At 29.2% G+C, this 23956-nt stretch overlaps 1 protein-coding gene across 2 annotated transcripts in view; it reads left to right on the forward strand.

Moving 5' to 3' along the window:
- Positions 1 to 23956, forward strand: part of LOC112600430 (zinc finger protein ush-like) — a 99261-nt gene that overhangs the window by 67059 nt on the left and 8246 nt on the right. The window contains exons 1-4 of one of the 2 annotated variants that reach the window (XM_025347645.1): positions 4489 to 4674; positions 20001 to 20393; positions 21835 to 21936; positions 23608 to 23774. In XM_025347645.1, coding sequence (XP_025203430.1) covers positions 4638 to 4674; positions 20001 to 20393; positions 21835 to 21936; positions 23608 to 23774 — 699 coding nt within the window. In that variant the 5' untranslated portion in view covers positions 4489 to 4637. Of the gene's footprint in view, positions 1 to 4488; positions 4675 to 20000; positions 20394 to 21834; positions 21937 to 23607; positions 23775 to 23956 lie in introns of those variants that run through there. The other variant, XM_025347644.1, reaches the window with a different exon arrangement.

Consider the following 23956-nt stretch of genomic DNA (forward strand, 5'->3'; position numbering starts at 1 on the left):
CAGATTTTCAAGTAATCTTATGCTTATAATTCATTAATTAAATATTAAAAAATAACCATGAACGTTATCTTATCAGTAATTTTCAAAGAATTATAAAAATTAAGAAACACGAAAAAAGTACTGGTCTAGGTATGCGTATAATATAATATGTGCTTAATTATTTAATGTAACAGTAAATCAAAAATGCTATAAACAGGTTTCCGCTAAACTATAAATTAATAATCATGAACAATACAATACCTGTCCTGTACTTATTTTTTTAGAACATTGAAATATTGTCTTTATTACAAAATTTGAGTATGTTTGTTCATTATTTCCGCCAGCGGGATATTGAGACATATTACATTTTTTTAATTTCTCTAGAGGCGTATACAAATGCGTCGTAGTACAGCCCACTGTGCGACTGCAGTATAATATCATGTGTATAGTGTGATAAATATATGTAAAGCGCAATCAGATCCGATGCGAAATCGATTTTTGCCGTTTTGTCATTTTTAACCCGTACTCATATTATGTACATATGAATGTATGTAATATTTATGTACTTATGTAGAATGTATGTATGTATGCGTGTATACTGAATAATAATAATATATTATACTCGGATTATATTTCAATGATGTACCTAAACACACGAAAGCAGTTTTTTTTTATTTCACCATCAGGTACGTATAGATAAGTGTTCTGCCATCATGAAAATAAATGTATTTATGTTAACCACGTTTATATATTATAATACTATTATACATATATATAATATTTTTACGTCGTATATATAATTTCGCAAATATGTGTACGTACATATTATCTATTTTCAATTTTCCCGTATATAGTCTAGCCGTTGTGAACTTCAAGTGGCCGACGGGGTGGATGGAAGTGATGACTGATGAAGGAGTGTGTGGGGTGTGATGAGGAGAGGTAAGAAGACAGATGGTGGAGAAATATATTATTCCCCTTCGATGCGACGATGATAATAATAATAATAATAATAATAATAATAATAAAAAACATTTTATTATCATACACACGTTATTTTTATTTTTTTTTCAAATATCCCTTTAAGCCTATTTAGTGTTTACATTGACCGAACGTTGTCCGATAACGCCTCGGCTGGGACCCGAAGCACCGCGCAAATGTGCTTATACACACACACACACACATATATTTATATATATATATATACATCATATATATTATGTTATATTATTATATAACTATATGCCGCGCGCGCGCACATACACGCACATACACACTCGCGCCCGAGTGGTATATATACACCTACCTCGTCGTCACCCCCGTACAACGCCGTTGAAAATATCTCCGCTTCTAAAGGGTTGACGCGAGCGGGCGATTGGGGCGAGAGAGTGTAAACCACGCCGCTCTGCGTGAGAGACCGTTAGTGTATTCCTGGCATCGGGCGATAAAGGCGGTTGGCCTGGAACGCCGAGATAACGGTGGCGGCCCAGAGGCGGGTCGCGCCTTTATATAGACTATAGATATACATATACATTCATATATATATATATATATATACTCGTAAATAGTATATATAATATGTATACAGTGCGAGTTACCGATACACTTGCAGCATATATTATATATATATAAAAATACCTACCGAGTAGTATAGTGGTTGAGCAGGTGGGTGGACGTTTGGCGTTGGTGCGACGGCAGTGAGGGTTACCAGAATTAAGCTCACCTCAACACGACGTCAGGTAGTAAATTAAATTCGTCCACCTCTCTCTCTATTGCCTACATACATACACACACAAACACACACACACACACACATATATATATATATGTAAATGTGTGTGTGTATGTATATACAGAGAGAGAGAGAGAAATATAGACAGATATATCCTCCTCCGGCGGGCCACCACCCGCAGAAGTCCTTCCATTATCATTTTTTTTCTCATTCTTTAATTCCCTTTAACAGATCGCTGCTACCGACCGATAAGCATTTATATATATATATATATATATATATATATATATATATTATTTTGTCGCGGGTCCTGTAAATCTTGGAACTGTGTTTCTCCCGCACTTTCACCCCCGTATATACGGTTATCGTCAACGACGAACGGGTGTCTACCCGGTAGGTATATAGAGTTATGTCAATACCGCGTCGCCGCTGTTATCAGCTGGGTTCGGTTTGGTTTTTTTTTTCACTCACCATTCGTATTTACGTTTGTGCTCTCGTGGATCTCTCTTGCGCTCGCTTGTCGCGTCGCCGAGTCATACACGACCTGCTGTCGTTTCTGTCATCATTATCGTGTAATACTGTATACAGGCACCTGCTATAATAACAGTGAATGATATTACACTGAAGGTTAATGCGACCCGACGGGATTTATCATATTATTATTATTATCGTCATCATCGTCACTAACCCCGTACACGTACCGTTAGCGCTTCTGCTCCCTCCCCCCAAGTTCCAGGTCGCCAATTGTACGTATATATTATCTGGTCGGCGACAGTGTACTTTGCACATAATAATGTACACACGATATGATACGTGTAGATTTACGCGCGATCATTGTGACATATTATACGAGTGTGGCGTTAAACCTCACCACTCACCACTCTTCGTCCTCACGCTCGCACCAAGAAGTGAACGTAGAGCGACGTCTAACATGTAACGTTTATTCGTTTTTTCTACATATTCCTAAGTCGTCCCCCTAGGTACTCCCTCACCGTAAGTTGCATCAGACGCGAACATTATGTAATTGGATGTATGTCGTATGTTGTACCGCATCTTATCATAATATTATGTAGTTATAATGTTATAAAGACCAAATGATTCGAATTCGAAAAAAAACCAATCGCTATAAATTATCATAATGTTTAGTGTTAATGTGAGATCGTCGAAGTTTTATTTTCGATATTGTATACCTACTACGTTCTATGTTACGTTAACCGTTGTGGTGACGCACACGTGACGATAATATAATAATAATAATATTATAGTCTGTCGCGTAATCCAAGAAAACGAATAATGTATGTTATTATGAACACATTTAATGTAATATACACGTATATAATACGCGTGCATTGTCCAGACTGCGGCCAAACAATTTCATATGACGTGTACACTTCGAATAAACCACCTCATTATATTATTATCTATAATGCCTGCTATTTGCACTTACCCGATTGAAAATTGTCAAATTATATTATACTATACATATTATTATTATCGTAGTAGATTAAAAGAACGTTATACGGTACACCACCGTCTTACAAATGTAAAGTAAATTTGCATTTAACAAAACTAATTTATTGCTGTTATTTTAAATAAAATTAGAGTGTATTGACCTATGATTGGACTTAAAGGCAAAAACATTATAATATGTGTTCTCCCATCAGTGTTTTACAATGTTTTAATTTTTAAGCGAGTCATGATAATTTTTTAATGTTAATGATTTTATACATATTATTCATAACCCGCTTAAAAATTAAAACATTATAAAAAACCAATGTGACATTTAATTTTGATAGGTAATAGCAATAATTAATAAGTCAATTAGCTCTTATATTTATGCTAACAAGACAAACTTGGAACTGCTGAACATTTACATTTTAGTACGTTGTACGTTAGTTAGACGGAGACATACGACGGGGGCGACGTCCTCTTAAAAGCGTCGTGTTCTTGTTAAATATGATACATTGATACGTCATAACAATAATATAATATCAATATCGTTTGGAAAACGACTATTAGCAAAAAACTACGTAGTGTGCAAAAACACTATTTCGCATAATTCTGTTTGTATGCTCGAGGGTCGACGGTCGTGTTATATTACACCATTTTGTATACTATATTATATTGATGTTGGTCTGACTATGCCGCTTGTGTAGTTGTTCTGGTTATTTATATAATACATATTGTGATACAACTATTGGCCGACGAGCGATAATGAAGAGTGTTGATATACCGTCATAATAATAATATTTTATTAATATATATAATTATACAAACATTGCTCTAGCACTCGGAATCGCAGTTCAAAGCTTACAAACATGTCTCGTATTACGTCACGCCAATAGCAAATAATTTTCGAAAAATAAAACTGGTCGTACATTAGTTCGATTTTCAGGGTAACAATACTATTAATATACATAAATTTGTTCCGTTTTCGATCAATCGCTTCGCAGAAAACATTATAATTATAATACAAAAAAAAAATCATTTACATAATTATGTTTATATTATTAATTATTGGTTTGTTTGCTACAGTTGTAGTCGCGCGTGGCTCTCACTCGATGCCCATAACAAAACTGCGCTCTGAACTCCGACGAATATTTATCACACACGCGTTCTACGTATTATAATTATTATTATTACGATTATTATGATATTATTATTATTCCGTTTATCGCGTACAGCACTAATATTGTAGTTAATCTGTTGACGCATCTAGTGGTTTTAGATGGTATCCGTATATTGTATGTGTCACGCACATATCGCGCTCAGTTGTCGTTTGAATACGTTTTCAATCGTACCGACACAAACCACTATTGAATTGGTCTGGTGCTCGTTGCACTTTGCGCGAGTCGCTGATTTTATTTTTTTTCCTGTTCTTTTGCTATTAAACTTTGAAGTTTGTATTTTCCGCTTTGACGAATTTAAAATGGTGAAAGTGATCCGACATTCAATCAAAAGCATAAGTAAGCAATATAGTTTTTAATAAATTGTACAGTTAAATTAAAAAACAATCGATTTTTGTTTTTCAAATATTAATTTGCTTTTGATATTATGATAATATTAAAATTTATTATCATTGAAATCAAATTTTTATTATTATTACTATTTATTTAATATTCAATTAGGTGATACAATTATTTCTTGCTTAATCAACAAGAGTTTTGTTTGTACATCTCATTATCTCGAAAATGAAATGTTTACCTTACGTTTTATTTTTGTTTTTTTTTTTTTTTTTTTTTGTTAGACTACGATTTACTTTATGATTCTAAGTCGTCACAGCTGATATCATGTTTTAACAATATGGTAAAAGTGTAAACAAAAACACCGATTTTAAGATAATAATCGTTGGATAGTTTTATGTAACTACGTTCGCTTATTTTTATTAAATATAAAATATGTAAATATGTAAACATATATAATCATAATTTATAATAAATAACGATATATATATATATATAGAGAGAGAGAGTAACACAAAATATAATGAAAAATTAATATATTAATTAGTACATTTTTATTTATCTCGTACTTTTAAAATGTTTGAGTATTATAATATAGTATTGTAAATATAATATAAATATTTAATCAAATAAGTAGTATAAATACAATTAGAATAATTAGATGAAAAAAAATATTATTACAAATAATTATTGCTTTTAACATATTGTCAAATATTTCTTATTTGACCATTAATGTATATTTACGTAAAATTAATTTAATGAATAATATATTGTTAACTGGAAGTACGCATATTTTAAATGTATTTTTAATTTACCTCGCATCTAATTAAATGAATATCTCTCGGGTAGCGGAAGTCTACATTTTAATTCATATGTTTAATTTATACGCATCATACTGAGAACTTGATACTACTCGTATATTCCTTATTACATTAGGATGTGAAAAATTAGGTGCATAGTTAATTTTAATTGTCAGACAGACCGAATTGAAAGAAAATAATAACTATAATGGACTCGATAGATAGGCGTATAAAATATATAATAAAGTCGATTATTAATATTGATTTCGACAGCCGATAAACTTCCCGCTGCTACTATATCACTGGGAAAAAACTGATAAGTCAGGTGGAAAATATCACCGGCAGCCGACCGAATTCCAAATGCCACTGATAAGATTTGACCGATTATAGGGCGATATAAATTATTATGCTTCGAGGTCGAGTCAAGATAGGGAGCCATAACTCTGATAACAATCATCAATAATAATTCTATAGTAATATTTTTAAGTCGTGTCTGACTTTTGCTTAACAAAACGTAGTCGGATATCAAATCAAAAACCTTTCACTGTTTCAACGTAATATTTCATTTACAAAATAACTATATATTATAATGAGTAACGACATACAATTTAGTAAATATAAGTTTTCCGTTAAACGACATAAAAAAATTTGCTTTAATTTTATACGATTTGTTCAGAACTTAATGTTTAAACCTGTGTTTATATAATATTGTTGTATATTGTATATGTATAATTAGATACATGTTTTTATTTTCTTGGAGGACAAGGCCTTTTGCCGATCTATTTAATGAATATTCAGTTGTAATTGAAAATCAATGATTTTGTCAGTATTACAAAATTATGAATAGATTTTTTCTCGTTAATTATTTTTAGTATTTTTTTTATGAGTAATCGTTAAACAACTTGTACACAAAAATCCAACATTTATTTTAAAATAATCTATATTATACACGATTGTGGTACGCAATACTCACACACACATGCACATATTATAATATATAGTGTACCTATACCAATCGCGTTTTGACGTGAGATAGTCTCCCACTACATTTCATTTGTAATGGCCACACACAAAATCCATAATGCAACTAAACCCATTTCTCCGTCCAATACACCATTTTAGTAGGGTAGATAACAGTTAGATAACCGACGTTTTATCTGTGCGTTCCTTGCGCGCTGCTACGGCGATAATACATTTATGTGTGTGAAAGGATTCCAACACGGTAAACAGGAGATTGGGATCAGATAATAAGTATTTATTAGCGTCTCTGAAGAACCGACTCATAGTTTCTGTTTGTAATTTTTCGAATTTCCTGTTATAACCTTAAACTCAGGGTGTTCAAATAATGCACGTAAAATCTAAAGATTATATTATTATAAGCATTTAAAGAGAAACTCATTTCGTTTTTCCTATTATCTGCGAGTTCGATAAAAAATAAATAAATAAAACACCATTATATTTTTAATGTTTCATACTATAATATTATTAAAGAACTCAGTTTTGTATATGTGCATCGAATATTATTATGTCGAATAAATCATTGACCCTAGAAATGTATAATATCGTTGTAATGTATCTGCATTCGCCAAAAGTACCTATATATACCACATTATATGCTCTTTTTTTAAAAATAAATTTGTTTAGATCTTTTCCTATTCATTATAATCATGGTTTCGTTCACGCGTGGGTGTCACGATCATGAGAACTAACGGAATTTTGAGATTAAATGATAATTTATTAATACTTAATACATATATTATTATTATTAAATAAACAAGTAATTCAAAATACTAACATTTTAAATTAATTTAAATACCTACATAATATATTAATATGAATGAACTAAGTAATGGTGATTTATTATTATATCATATTATATAATATTAATGTGGTCAGAAATTTAGTATACAATTCACTTTTTTATTTTGTTATATCAATATAATATTTGTATTTGTAAAAATAAGGATTATGCATACAAATATTACTTACATTTATAATTTTAAAGTGAATATTTGAGTGTTATTTCTTCATACGGTACATGTTAATCAGGTACTGATAAGAAAAATTGTTCATAGAATTCAAATTATTCATTAATTTATTTACATGTATAAATGTTTACAATCAATATAATCTTAAATTATTGAAAAAAAAATTTTAAATTAATTGTTCATTTATTAATTATACCTACTTTGATAATATCTATTCACAAATATATGTTAATAGAAGTCCGTGCATTAATACAGATTCGTATTTATTTTATTATTAAATGCCACGAATGTTTCGACTTGTCAAATATTTAATAGATTTAACTATATATTATCAATAAATTGAAACCTTATATTTGTTTAATAATAGGTTATTGACCATGATGAAACTAGATACAGAAATTATATCATATTCATTATAAGCAGGGTCGGTCAACCGAGTGACTATATTACTGTGTATAATATCAACGAACTGTCAAACTTGTATAAATCTAAAAATTCGCCTATATCTAAAAAAATTTAAAATATAAACAATTACCTAAGCAAAACTAAATAATAACGACCTGATTACGCAAACCGCATATCATTCGCATGTCGCACGTGTACATATAATATTTATGTATATATAAATATATTGTACATAATATATATATATTATATTATATATGCGTAAGTATGCAGTCTCCGCGCAACATACACAAATATTATGATGATGAACGCTGAAAAAATGTGGTGTTAATCGATACTCTATAAATATCGTAAACATGTCCAAGTACGTAAAATATTATACAATCAGGTGTTCACAAAGTTTGAAACAACTTTTGAATACTGTATGTGTATATATACTGTATAGGCGTATTTTTTGGAAGGTATGACGTAAATGGGATTGAAATCGGTGGCCTCAATTGTATGTCGTTTGTGGTAAATGTAAATTATTTATTATTTTTTAATAATATAAATTAATATGTAGGCATATTTAGTCATTATTAAAAATGTAATTATTTACTGTTTTGAGAAGGGGTATTGACAAAATTGATCATTATTTGTAATTTGTGATCATAAAATGTTTTACAACTGAAATATATTGAAGACTTCAGCATCCCCATTTTTTTCATTGATATAAAATTATATCCACATCTGTATACATTTTGCCTATATTGTTGAATAGCTGTATAGTGTAGTATATTATTATAATATGCATTGTATATTATTATAATGTATCGCAGTAACTATCTTAATCGTATTATACGACTTTAACGTTTCTCCTACCACCATGGAAACTTTTCTAACGACGATGAAGATGATAAAGATGATATCCTTCGCCAAAATCATCGTGCGTCACTCTTTCCCCTAAACAAACAGACATGACTTTGTTTTTTATTATTTTAAGTTTAAAGTTTTTGTACCGGTCTTACATATTCATAATGCTTTAAATATTACCACACAATCTACATCATACTAAACGGAAATTTTATCGATGAAAAATAACTTTTGACAAACTCAACGACGATCGGGTAAGGCGATTGTTAATTATGATGAATGACGTGTAAAAATGTCGCAAATTGATAATATTATAGTACAACAAACTATCGTGAACGCATAATAATATATTAATAATAACATCATAGATTATATACAATTTTATTTATTATTATGGTTGCATTGCTAAATTACAACAAATATTATAAATTTTAATACATTAATTTGAGTATACACCTTTTTTTTTTTCAAAATGTTTCCATTAATTGATGATGTATATACAAATTAAAAAAGAAGTGATATGTAAATTTAAAAAAATAGGTATATAGACACATATCTTATTTATTTATTCAAAGGCCTTCAAATAAAGTATATAGTGTAACTTATATTATAAAAAAAATAAGACAGGATAATTAGGTAATGTGAAATTATTATAGTAGAATAATTAATAAGAATACACAAAACAATAATTTGTGATCACAAAAATTAATAAACAACAAATAACGATAAAAGTTGTATACAATAATTTTATATTGTAGGATAAAACAAAGAAATTTAAAACGACGAAGATTTTATTTTTTATTTGCTTTTTTTAAAGAGCTCTTGATAAAACATACTATTATTATAATCTGTTTTAAAACAAGGAACAAAACACCTGAATTATGTAGTGTATTTGTAAAAGTAATACTTGGAAACCAATTCAACGCGCAAGTCATAAATATTATAGTAGGACCTATAGGTATCTATTTTTACGTTTCTCCTTGTGTTGTTCTTCTAGAAAACGCAGCTGATCATTATACAGAGTGATTCATTATAAGTAAGCTCATATTATTATTAAATTTATACAAATGCTGATTTTTGAAATGTTGGCATGTACAATTATTTTAATATATTTTTAAATACTTGGATTTGTTTTAAATGAAAGCCTGGTTTTTTAATGTTATTTATTGAGCTAATTACTTTTATTGAATTTGATGAATCAAAATCAAAATTCGAACAATAATTAGATTTTGAGTCATTACATTTTCTACAACAATAATAGTTCATAATAACAGGCAGGAATAAAAGCCACGATGATTTAAAAATTATAGTAATTAGTAATTACTATTTAATATGATTCTTTTTAAATGTTATACATAATTTGTAAAAATTTGTAAACATTTGTCCTAGTATATAATGAGTATTAAACTATAGGTACATAATATATTTACTTAATATTTTGTATAAAATTATTACCTATATCATCAACTATTATCTTTAGCACGCATCGAGTTTTGTAACTCAGAAACAATATTTGTCTTTATTTTAACTTGAACGTGTCAACAATTTAAAAAAATTAAAATCACCTAGGTAACAGTTTACAGAAAAATAAAAAAAAACGATAAATCGTGGCTCACATCAAAAAAAAGAAGCGTATATCTCTACAGAATTCTCTTCAACTCGTGTCAAAAGTCTAAGTATTTGAAAATATACTGTACACTTTGAACGTTGTTAAAGGATAAAAATGTCGTGAACGCTCTTGGTGAATCGCCCTGTTTTAATATACCTTCTATTAGTTGTTCTATTAGGTACATATTATCTATACAAACACTATACATCCCCCGACGGAAAAAACGCGTCCGGTCGTCTCTCTTATTCGCAACGATATTATATTCCACGACCGAATCCAATATAACGCATAATGCATATATTATTATCGTTATTATTATGTAGGACTCGCGAGTTCTCTCTCTCTCTCTCTCTCTCTCTCTCTCACGCGCACACGCGAACGCACGGCGGACAAGCATATAGTTAGTTCCGAGCTAATTACAGAGGGTTTTGTCACGATTCGATTATCGCGTTAGCGAAGAAGTACCTATATACATACAGTGCATTATATATGTATGATAATGTACGTTACACAACATTGTTGCGGGACCGCCGCCGCCGCCTCGTCGTCGTAATCTCTCGTACGTATCGGCGGCGGCAGCCCGAAAACCGTTGACCGATATCGGTCGTCGACGATCAGCTCCTCTTCTATCGCCGCCGTCGCCGTCCGAACGTACGAGCGGACGACGACGACGTAATGTTGTGTATACACAGCGTTTAACAAGTGCGCGTGGACACAAGAGGAGTCGTCGCTTCTCTCGCCCCGATAAACCGCACTGCCGCCGCCCGAATACGCGCGCGGAAAATTCGAAAATTAATGTGCGCCGCCGCGGTTATCTGCGGACGCGAACACGCAATCGGCAAAACGTGTTTCGTTTACCTATGTATACACGCTCGTTTTATATATTATATATGTATAAATAATAATAATAATGATAAATACGTAAGCGAAACTCCTATATTATAATACGTATTATAAGTAGAGGTATATGTATATACAATATGCCTCTCGACATGACTGTTTTACACGACCGTGCACACTTACTATAGGTAAGTGTATGCATAACACACGGTGGTGGCGCGACCAGACATTTTAGTGTTTAAAATATACCACTGGCGTTTGGGATGGTAGACAATTTTTTTAAATTGTTTTATAACTCGTCACTCGTTACTTGTATATTATTGTGTGTATATATAAAAATATGTGAATGCGTAATATTATACGAACAAATTTTTGGTGTTACATTTAATACGATATTTACGGAGAAAACGTGCACACGCTGCTGTTTTATTCCTCGAGTTATAAACATTACATGTTTTATATTTGATCGATTACATCAAACTTTGCGATTTATATTCATAAATAGTGTACCTAATTGTGTAAATCGTTAGATAATACTGATCGCAATAAATTCGCTTCAAAATTTTAATATCTATAAAAAAAAAAAAATTAATTATCTGTCTTTACACGTATTACATAGTTAAAAACACAAAATTTGTTCTGCTAAACGAATATTTGTCATATTGTTCATACTTGTTAAGGCCTCACAAAAAACACGAGCGAGTGGAATGGCACTATATTACAGCCAGCTGCAGGCGTTTCTAAAACTTTTTAAATTTAAATGTAAATATTTATCACTTTATTTGCTCCCTATTTTAATGGTTTTCATGTGGTAGAAATTTGGCTTTGAATGCTCGAAAATCTCTTAATAATATTATTATATTATTGATAATTTTAATTTTATATTATGATGTTAACTGTTTGTATTTTTTTCATTAATTAACGACACTGTGTATGCATGCATGTTTAAGTGCAATGTAAGTATCTTATTTAATTTTTTTTTTTTATATTAGTATTTAGTTTTTCTTTACGCAACGATTGTCCGTGTACAGACTTTTAGGTTTCAAAATCGTTGGGTATATAATATAGCCTATCCCTTTACGAGGCGTTTATTTACACCTCGTTCTATTCGAGATAGAACCACTTTGTATGCATATGTTGTACAACTACTTAAACTGGTGTCCCATTCTATATTATATTTTACCTATTAATACCTACGTACAATATAATAATAACAATAAAATATATACTATGAGTTTATTACGATATATGATCTTTATGCGTCTACCTATATATAGATAATATGTGTATTATTTGATGGGTGATTTAACATACATCCATGACACACTATATTATGGCTTATAGTTATAATATTATAATAGTTTATAGCAGGGTACAACATAATATTATGGAACCTTCATTGTATCGTACAAAATATAGATCGTATTATAATACCTATATGACAATAATAAACGTTTAAATAAGTAGGACCCCACGCATAGGTTTAAGAGTTTGGTACACAGATTATGCTATTATATTATTATAGTGTAGATATCTGTCGTTCGGAACGAGAAGAAAATTATAAACAGTTTTATCAATAAAAAAAATAAGTGACGTGTATAATATTATTATGTTATGACTTCAAAATAAATAGAATTTCCACGAAAAAAAATATCCTTTGTAACATGTTGCGTGCACATTTTTATGTGTTTCGCGTTAGATATCATTAAAATTATTCGGTCTTATAATGTTGTGTTTTTAAAAAGCTAATAATATTATAAATTTACAGATTAACTCAAATGGTTTAAAAAAAAAAACTAACTTGCATTCAATTCCTATAATTTTAGCAGCAAATGATATTTTTTCTCTTGGAGCAATCACTTATCCTGTTCCAAAAACCAACACAATCTTATAATATTTTTTAGGCACTCGGGCTAATATTACGTGGCAGCAGCAGTTAAGAAGGACTGCGCGATAACGGTTTGTGGATAAGCCGGTCGCCACCATATAAAAACACTATAATACTAATATATATATATATATATATATATACTGTGGGCGAGTCGCCGTCGTGCGGGTTCTTACTCCTCATTGAACGTGATTTATAGATTGTTCGTTTCGATTTTAAGTATTCCAAAACTAAATGATAAAAGCTACGATTTGTAGATGACACACGCGTAGATAATATAATATAATATATTACTGATTGTACAGGTTACGTAGTAAGTGGTGCCAGTAGTGGTAATAACGTTTCAACTGACTCTTCTACGATATTTTATCCGAGTCGATAAATATATATGTGTAGCTTTAAGGTATAAAATAAAATGTTTATTAGTCATTATTTCACTACGTGTTATAAAACCTATTCGACAATTTTGGATATATCATATTATTATATTATAATATGTTGTGAGAAATTTACTAAGAAAAATACATAATATTATGCATGAGAAGGAGGGTTGTTATATTGCTATTTTTTAGGTTCTTCTTGACATATGTATAATATATTAAAAATATTAAATTATTGTAGTATAGTTTATTTTCTATTGCGAGAAAAAATATTTTTCCTGTGATACTATTATGACTAATATTAGTTTTATACATAATTAAATATAAAATGTTTTTTTTTTAATTTACTGCCGTGTGTCTATGATTGTATTTGATACATATCTATATAGACACGGGCGTAGAAAAGGCAATATTTTGGAAGCGAAAAATTTCAGCCGAATCGGATATTAAAACTACGCTTTTTTTGTACACGTGGTTATTCAGTGAAACTTTTTCTTTTATGAAAAAACAATATTAATTAAGTAATGTTTAATTTTTTTTTTTTTTATAGATGGTAATATTTTTTTAAGTTTATAATTTTATCTTATATATTTTATGCGGTAAAAGAGGTGACAATTGTCGGAGAAAACCTAAATGCACTTCTGAGTGTACCCGTATTTACTTCAATAAAAATATGTTATTTTATTTTTCATTTTTATTATATTATATTAGAAGTCATAATATTTTACACCAAAGCTTGAAACATAATAACTCATTACATGGTATGGATAACTTTAATCAACTTGCAATTACGCATATAATATTTATAGACATAAATTTGATTTTGACTATTTAGGATATAAATAAGCAATTAAGATCGTTTATGAACAATACATTCTAATGTTTAGTTTTTTACAGTATTAAAACGACAAATCAATTATACTATTAATATTATTGTTATTTTTTTTTTTTTTTTTATTGATCTTATTTAAGCCCGGCAACTAAGGCTGTGTAACTAGCTGTGGATAGGAATAGTAAGATTTTTGTGTAAGATTTGATTATTAGGGTTGGAACACGTGTGTGTATGTGTGTGCGTTATGGATTCGTCACTAAAAAGTAAGAACTCGGGTGATCAGCGACGTCGGCCGATGCTTGACCTCAGAACACATTGATGACTGTGTCCAACTACCGCGCCACACCAGGCCACTACTATACTATTATTATATAAATGTATATAGACTGGAAGAATATGTTGATTTTGAATGTATCGTACTTTAAAATATTACAGAAAAAAAAAATCATAGGCCGTTTAATAAAAATGAAAATTTGTTGTGATGCGACAAAACGGATTATCCACCTGCAGATATATTTCACATTTGTGATAAAGGAATAATTATGTCTGGATAGTCGTATATGTAATATTTTATGTATTATATTATTTTAAATACCTATATATAAGAACCGTGAACATAGTCAATGCACATTTACATATATTCGTACCTAACCCATTTTTACGTACATTGTGAATGTATATAAATTTAAAAAAAAACTACACAAAACGGTCGTATTATTATAGTTTTTAGGTCAGAGACTTAGATTATTTAATCCTGCGCAACTATTATGTATACGTTTGGATGTCACATATAAATGCTGCTGTAGTTTTCTCTTAGCAAAATAAAAATAAAAACACGAAAACGATGACAGAGCGTTTTGAACTATGATATATCTTATACAGTTGTACAAGGTTAAAATGCATAGTTTATTTATGGCTAATGACAATAATTTATCGTAATAAGTATTAACATAATGTACAGTAACTCTCATAGAGGTGCTACGTACTTAATTATTCAAGCATTATATGCACTACATGTGCATTTCGCAAAACGTTTTATTTTAGTTGATTCGACAAAAAAAATTTTTCAGTCTACCGCATTCCTATCGTCCCACATCGCATGTATCCGTCGTCGTTAGTGGTCTTTATCCCCGTGTGCCATTCATGGTAATCGCAACAGTGAATTATTACTGCATGCATATTAATATTTTATTATTATTGTAATCGTGTACTGTTAACAGGAAAATAATTAATTTTTTTTCAAACATTAAAATTTCAATGCTTATCGTCCACCGTATCTTTACGCGTTCGGCGTGGTAGATAATATTAATAAAATTACAATATAAGTAACACTTGAAGTAAAAATAAAGAAAAACCGTGTTTGGCAGGTGTTGAAGAGTGGGAAAGGCAAAAGCGTAACAATACTTCTTGTTTGAAAATATAATTTAAAATAAACAAACACTTAAAAAACAATAAACGTCTGAAACCGAACGTAACCTAAACGTCTCTTACAAGCAATATAATACATCACATACGTTGTTATATATATAAATTATTGTGTAGTACCTAACACATTTATCTGCATCGTATAGTATCGCACGGTCGGCGCTCGTTATCTAATCTCGGTGTGTAATACCCGTGCCCAACCTACATGTATTATAATAATAATGTATATATGTATCGTCATTGTAGCTGATACGCATGTTTACAAAAAATTAAAAAACAATCATCAACTAGATGTATCCATCAGTATCGAATGTTTCAGCTGATTTATAATAACCGAATTGACAGGAAAAATATAATTTTAAGTACATCATCACATTAATATTATTAAACGCTCGGAATTCTTTAAAACGTAATTCGTATTTTAAAGGGATTCAATCTCGGCCATGTTAGTTATTCATAATTAAATAAGTCTACATTTTTAATTCCTTAAAAGCGATCGGTATTGAATCTCCTTGATTACATTTTACTGGTGTCTATGTCTATCTATATTATTACGAAACGTGTTCAAAAGGTACCAGTTGCAAAATGTAAATAATTATACGCAAAAATATTAATCTTTTAAATTAAAACTTGAACAATTTGACAAGCTTGGTACAAAAAACCCTCCTCTCCTAGATATATCCAATGGGAGTTAACTAATTGCGCTTAAAATTACTATTTTATAGGTATATCAATTGCGCTGCTCTAAATATTTTAGGAGCGATAGATCAATTAAGCTCTATACATTTTAGAGTCGATAAACCAATTACGCTCAAAATTTAAAATACTTAATGAAAACTTATTAGTTAGTTATAATTATATAATAAATTAATACACACATCGATTGTTTCGCGAGTATAAATATTAAATACATGATATAATAAAAATAAATAAATATAGTCAATTATTCAAAATTAAAGTTATATCAGTTACATAATAATTCACATTTAAACTTTTTTACAATTCAAATTAATACTATATAACAAGATATAAGTAACGGCTATCATCAATGTGTTATCCTATATAGTACATGTATCTATATATTGTGCAACAAAACAATATTAGGCTGATAAATATCCAACGATAATTAAAACTTATTTTCATCTATCACTCAAATTCATACTTGTATGATCAAATATGCGTATAATAATAATGTTTTATAAAATTCCCGATACTTTTATAAAGTATATTATAACCAGTCACTTAGACGAGTAATCAATTGATCAATAAATTAATTTTTAATTTTTAAGCATTTTGTGTGTAGTTTAATTATGCCGATGTTGATGGAATTAGATTGAACAACAATATTTTCATATTTGAAGATAGGAAAATTTAAAAACAAGAGTAATTGGTACACTGATCCTAAAATATAAGGAACGCAATATTGGTGCACTAACCCTAAACAAAAACTTTGTTTTTGGCGCAATTGGTCCATACGTTTGCATATTTGATAACATCAATTATATGAAATTACGAATAAATACGATGCGTGTTTATTGTTATGGTCGACTCCATCATAATGTCAATTCTGACATATAATATAATATAATATATAACATATATAATATTATTATATTTATTGATTAAATATTTTATTATATTGATTTAACGAGTTATATTATATATTAATAAGTATAATATTATACAAGTACCGAATACCTACATGTTCATATTGTCCTGTATACTGAAAAGATTTTGAAAGGCTAAAGCATGAATGCCATCCATTTGTAAAATTTCAGGTGTGAAACAATAAAAAAATTGCTCTCCATTCAAGTTAAATAAAGATTTAATGCGATTTCAATAAATAATAATTAATATTTATACTGTTATACTATCTAGAAACAACGAAATACGTTTTAATAACTACAATAAAAAAAATTGTAACCCACATAATATTATAATTAAATTAATTATTTATACTCGTATTATTATTTTGTTATTTGAAAAAGGGGAGGAGTCCCGAAAAGTTCCCCGTCTTTTCCCAACCCCAGTAGGCGCCTATGTACTTAGATGATGGTAAAGATATAAACTCTTTTTAGACTTTAAAACTTGAACCTATATGGTATATGTATGTATATATTTTTTTTCATTATCATGGTATAGTAAATTAAATACAAAAATGTTTCATTAATTATATTTCGATCATAATGATGGCTTCCAATTATTTACGAAGAAAGAAATTCCACGACGACGCATTAGCTTAATGAAAATCGCCATTTACAATTCATATTGAATTATTGACGTAATAGATTCGAAACGATATTGTAGTAACACATATGTAGCGTATACATAAATTCGTTTTTAATTAGTTGTTCATGGATTTTTAACGGCGTCTAGCATAGTTTCCATCATCTAGATTACCCGTTGCGTATCTAAAGTAACATCTTAAATACTATATACACATAACATTATAAACGTATGTTGTAGGTTCCTTGCCGCACACACTAATTTTAATCGGCTATTGTTTAAGAACCAATCACGATCCGTCGAAATTACCCGAAAAATATCGTTTGGTAAAAAAAAAAAATAAGTATAAACCATCTCGGTAGATATAATGTGGCATATCGTGTACTCGTACAACGTGATTTGGCAATTTATTAAAAAAAAAATTTATATAAAATTATATATCATGTACTATGTAGTTATTAGTGTCGTTTAAAACGGTGAAAAAAAAAACGGAAATTCCGATAAACTTTTGTGTTATCGTTTGCGTATCGAACATTTGTATAAATATCATATAATAGATAAATATCATCGTCGAACCGAATACCAAACCGGTTGGATGACTTTCGAGACAATAGCCAACGCGGTTTGTATGTATTCCATGCACCTATTATAATGCATATTATGTATCGACGGCTTACTAATTGTCGACCAAACAGTTTGTAGCGCGTACAACAGGTAGATACAATAATAATAATATATTATTTTATTTTCATTGCTGCCCGTTTAAGATTATTATATCATTATTATGCGTGTTAAAGTCACGGGTTAATTATTATGCACGTGTACAGCGGGGTTTGTTGAACAGTCGGATCGGTAATGGATTTTGTGGACATTTGTTCTCACACTGTACTGTGATAGACAATTTTTGATGTTCCCGATTTCTTCTGCAAAAGAGACATTTTTTTATCAACATCAGAAATTAAAAAAAATCACACACAAAAATACATTTTTAGACGCTTAAAAGTTTATTATTATTTTTTTTTTTTATATATACAAAATTAAACAATATATACGGTATATTATTTTGTGTAAACTGCGGATGAAACGAAAGCGAAAGCGGAAACGAAGCAATTTAATAGCAAATCCCATATTTTCTGTTAACACTTTTAGTACATTATTTTTATATTTGTTTCTTTTTAGTTCTACGAAAATTGTTAAGTCCGCGAAATCAACAACAGTTGACATTAAGCTTTTGTGAACAAACATAAAAGTAAAAATAGGGTTTTGTGTGTGATTTATTCTATCTAATATTACTCTATTACAATATAATTTTAATATGCGGAAATTATCAAAAAATATTTGTATATACAGATTTTTAGTAAGTTGTTTGTGTATATAAAGTCAAATATATATATAGGTAGGTAGGTAAACAGGTAGGCACACAAAAAAGTTTACTATACGCATATTCAACTTTTAAATTCCTTAAAATGAACTATGATTAGAAAATTTAACAAAAATAATTTTTTCATTTAATAACTATTATAAGGTTGCGCTACCTACACAGTTTACGCATTCAGTTTTATTAAAATTAGCTGACTGATTTTGTATAGGTATAATTTGCGAAGTTAAATAATATGATTATATAAACCTTATAAACGAATATTCAATCAACAATTTGATTTATAGAAATTACAAATTTCTTGTGTGAATTTTGCATATTTTTGAAAATAAGACTGTGATTGGTTGTTTTCTGCAAAAATTAAGATAAACATTTAGACGTGGAGTTGGCGATTATTAAATGTTTCTATACCTATTCTGTAGAAGGCAGTTTGTGTTGATAAAACTATACGTATAAATATTCACTCGTAAAATAATTGAGCATCTAGAGAACTTATTCGGATGATGGAATTTTCTCTGTTAGCTAAATATAAGATTTCAGTGTTATAAAAAGAGATGAATTATATGAAATAAAATTTACAATCGTAAATATTAAATAAGCGTATAATCTAACCCCCAACAAATGACCAATGATATTTATGTATAATAATATAAATGTGAATTAGTCTGTTTTTCTTACTAACTGTTTATTTTTTATAATTTCGCAGCCGGCGAAGATAGCGAATGGACCACAAACGATGAAGTGGTCAGTGATAGTGACGCGACAGTAAAATGTGAGGTAAAAACAGAACAACAGCAACAACTATCGCCGTCTTCGCGACAAGAACCGGAAGAGCCACCACCCTCCAATGACCATCACTCAACGTTAAGACTTAATCCGAATTTAGCCACTGATCCAGCCAGATGGTCGCTTACAGACAAGCCGTCACCGCCACAGCCGCCTCCACTGCCACCACCACCGCCACCATCAGCGACTGTAACGGCCGCTGCAGCTGCTTCATCTTCGGAATCGTCGTCTTCATCGTCTTCGTCGTCGTCACTGTCATCGTCGGCGATCGGCGAGTCTAATCACAACGTAGTTACTATTACCGCACCTAGAGGTATTCATATAGCCAATATATATTTTTAAATACCTATGTATACTGTTTCGAAAACCCCTTTAAAAAAAACCCCCGCGTTTTTTAAGGAGTTTGATAATGGAAATGTTAATACAGTTTTGAGAATAAATTCAAATTCATCTTGAGAATACTTAAAAATAAATTTAAAGTAACTTATAAAGTGTGAGACCCATTTATTGTTGACTGTTGTGTTATTACGTATGAGATTATAATATTAAAAAGCTTTGGTTATCATGATAATAAATAGAAAAATTTATTATTGTTTGAAAATGCGTTATTGTTGTATTTTTCAAACTTAAATAATTTTTTTTTAATTTATGAAATCAAAAAAAATTAAATATTGTATACTGTAGTGTATAACTTTGGGATTTTCAACTAAAAGTGTATCCTGAGTAGTTGTTTTACAATTGAACAGTTTTTACAAATAATAATAAAAAGATCTTTGAAATCATTGAAATATAAAATTGATTTGACTTAATTTTTAATTTTTTCTCTATTGGTATTGCCAGCCAGACTGGAGCATTTAAAAATTAATAATATTTTTTAAAGTATTATTTCCAGTCAATTTATATATGTTTACTTATCAAGGTACATATTTTAAAATTTTAAGTTTCTGATTTTCATTATTTAAATTTATGCAGTATAAGTTGTATAGAAAATTATATTATATATTACTTACCTATGTATGTGGGTATAAAAAGACAAACAAAATGTGCATAGACATCCTATATAGTATATGTATATAGAGTAACATGATACTTTGGTCAAGTACAGAGTATATTAAATAAAAATAATCCTTACCTATATATGTATAGATATATACATATTATAGTATTATACACAGGTATATCTAACCCGGTACATTAATTTTCTAGGTCAAATTGTTCACTGTTTTTTTTTTTTTTTTATCAAAGTGATTTATCATATTCTTAATTAATTGTTTTTAAAATTAGTTTACAAATTGTTGATATATTTTAAACTATAAGTGCTCAAGTAGAATTTACAATTAAAAAAACAGAGAAAAATGAGATTTTTTGTTAACATATCAATAATATAAAAATAATATATACTGTTTCTAAATTAACCAACAATAAGAATTATAAAAATAAAAATATTATTATTATTTAGAATAATCTACAAATGTAAAATTTCAAAGTAAATATATGCATATAATGTTATACTTTATGTAAAAACTGATAATTATATAGACATACCGATGTTTTATTGTTTTTGGGGTGAAATGACTAATAATTAGAAAAAACCTCTGTCTTGAAATGGCACCTGAATATCATTGTATTCAGTCATCCGTGCTTGTGCCGGATAACCATACATATTGTTATCATCATCATTATTACGTATTATTATTATCATAAATCGAATCATTCACGACATTTTATTTAATCTGTGGTGTGTTTGTTTGCAGCGATACAAATATTCATTTGCAACCCGTGCGGGATACGATTCAGTTCACTGAGCACGCTGGACGCCCATCAGACGTACTATTGTTCACGCAGACACAAAAAAGGTAATAATATTGTATTATGTAAAAAACGATTCGAGATCTTAGAAATTCGTCGAATGCACTTGTTGTAGACCTGCTGCATCGCAGTGCAATCTCGAAGTCTTTGTATATTTATCGAATCTTCCGAATTTGTAGTAGGTACGGTAGAGTTGCATCGATATTTCAAGATATTATATAAGAGTATAAGACTATAGAAGTATACATTATTAGAATATATAGATTAAAAATTAAAAACTGGGGAACTCAATTTGGTATTTAGTAATTAAGTGTATCTATCATCAAATAGATCATTGAGTAATGGTTGTATTTCAAAATTTCATTCAATATAAAACGGATCTTAGCGATCTTTGGTATGTTACACATGTAAAGTTATGTATTCAACATACAGGGAAATCTTCCTTAACGGACCACCTTTAAAAAGCGGATATTTTTATGGCTAGATTTTGATAGTTTTTATTGTTATTAATTATTATTATCTAAGTGCATTTTATTATATGTACATTTTTAATTTTCGCACATTATTTTACTATTATAGTTTATCTTATCCGTAAGAAATGGCCGAAATTCCCGTCTCATTGAGTAATTAATTTTTTTTAAGTAATAATATGTATAAGTATATTCGTGTATACAAATGTGTATATTTTTTTTTTTTTTTTTGATATTGTTTATTTTTCAATTACCTAGATACCATCTCTAAATAGCGAACAGAATTGATAGAGTGTCCGGTGTTTAGAAGTTTTACTGTATTATGTTTTTAAGGAGTTAAATATAGGCAATTTTCTAGCGTATGCATATTGTGTAAATTTGTGTGTAGGAATTAGTAATAATAATATATGTGTGTAACAATAATTTTAGAGAAATAGAGGGGCAAAATAAAGTAAAATATTGTAATTTATAATCTATAATTATCAGGAAAACATGTACTCATGTACCAAACGAAAATCAAAATAAGTCATTTGCTTGAAAAATGGTTCTCAAAAAAAAAAAAAAAAAAAAAATAAGTTTCTTTGTAAAATCATTACTTCTCTAGCTTCACCCAGAATTTAAAAAGTATTAAATTACTTATACACTACATACATATTGTTATTATTCTGTATAATAAAATAATGTAGTATAGTATAGATATCTTTAGTATCATAAAAATATTACCCATAAATCATAATAATATATTACATTCCGTGATTATTATCGTTGTAATCATCTAATGTTTTATTTCTATTTTTTCCCAGTATGAATATTCCTAATCGCATTCTCTTACAGTTTTCTTAAATAAAATATGTATCAAGCTTATCAGGATTGTCAGTTGAGTTTATAGGTTTTACAAACGTTCAGTGGTATAGTCAAGATTTTATTGATTGAGGGGAAGAAATAATATGTTTCATGAAAGAAGCTTAACTAAGTATTTTAGATTTTTTAGTAATTTTAGAACAAATTTAAATTTATTTTAATACATGATTATGGTTTACATATTATCCGTTCAAATGACTCTGAATATATTTTTACATTTTTCTAAAATTTCGGGAACAGTTATATAGTTTCCCAGATACGCCATCGAGCTTTATAATCTCATTATTATTGAAAATAAAAAGATGACTGAATTACTAGATTGCCACCCTACTGCGTATAATATTATTTCAATATGTATTTATATGATTAAATATTTACTATCGACAGATTCAGAATCGGACGATGTCAAATTACCGATGGTCGTCGAGCCCGATGAGGTGACCCTGGGCAACGACACAGACAGCCGTCCGTCGTCTGTCGAACCGTCCGCTAAGTCGATGAGAACGGGCAAACAGTACAAGTGCCCTCACTGTTCATACAGCGCCGATAAAAAAGTATGTGTCTATTTATTTTTAGACTTGATCCAACATGACTTTTATAAACGAGATTATGATTGATTAATTATTCGATGATAAATTAATATACTACACACATAATTATAACTTATAATAATAATAATAATAAATTGTTATAACTACATTTTAATTTAACTTCTTTAAAATGATAGAATGTACAG

Source organism: Melanaphis sacchari, unplaced genomic scaffold (assembly GCF_002803265.2).
Source record: "Melanaphis sacchari strain LSU unplaced genomic scaffold, SCAv2.0 Contig64_pilon_pilon, whole genome shotgun sequence".
NCBI lineage: Eukaryota > Metazoa > Arthropoda > Insecta > Hemiptera > Aphididae > Melanaphis > Melanaphis sacchari.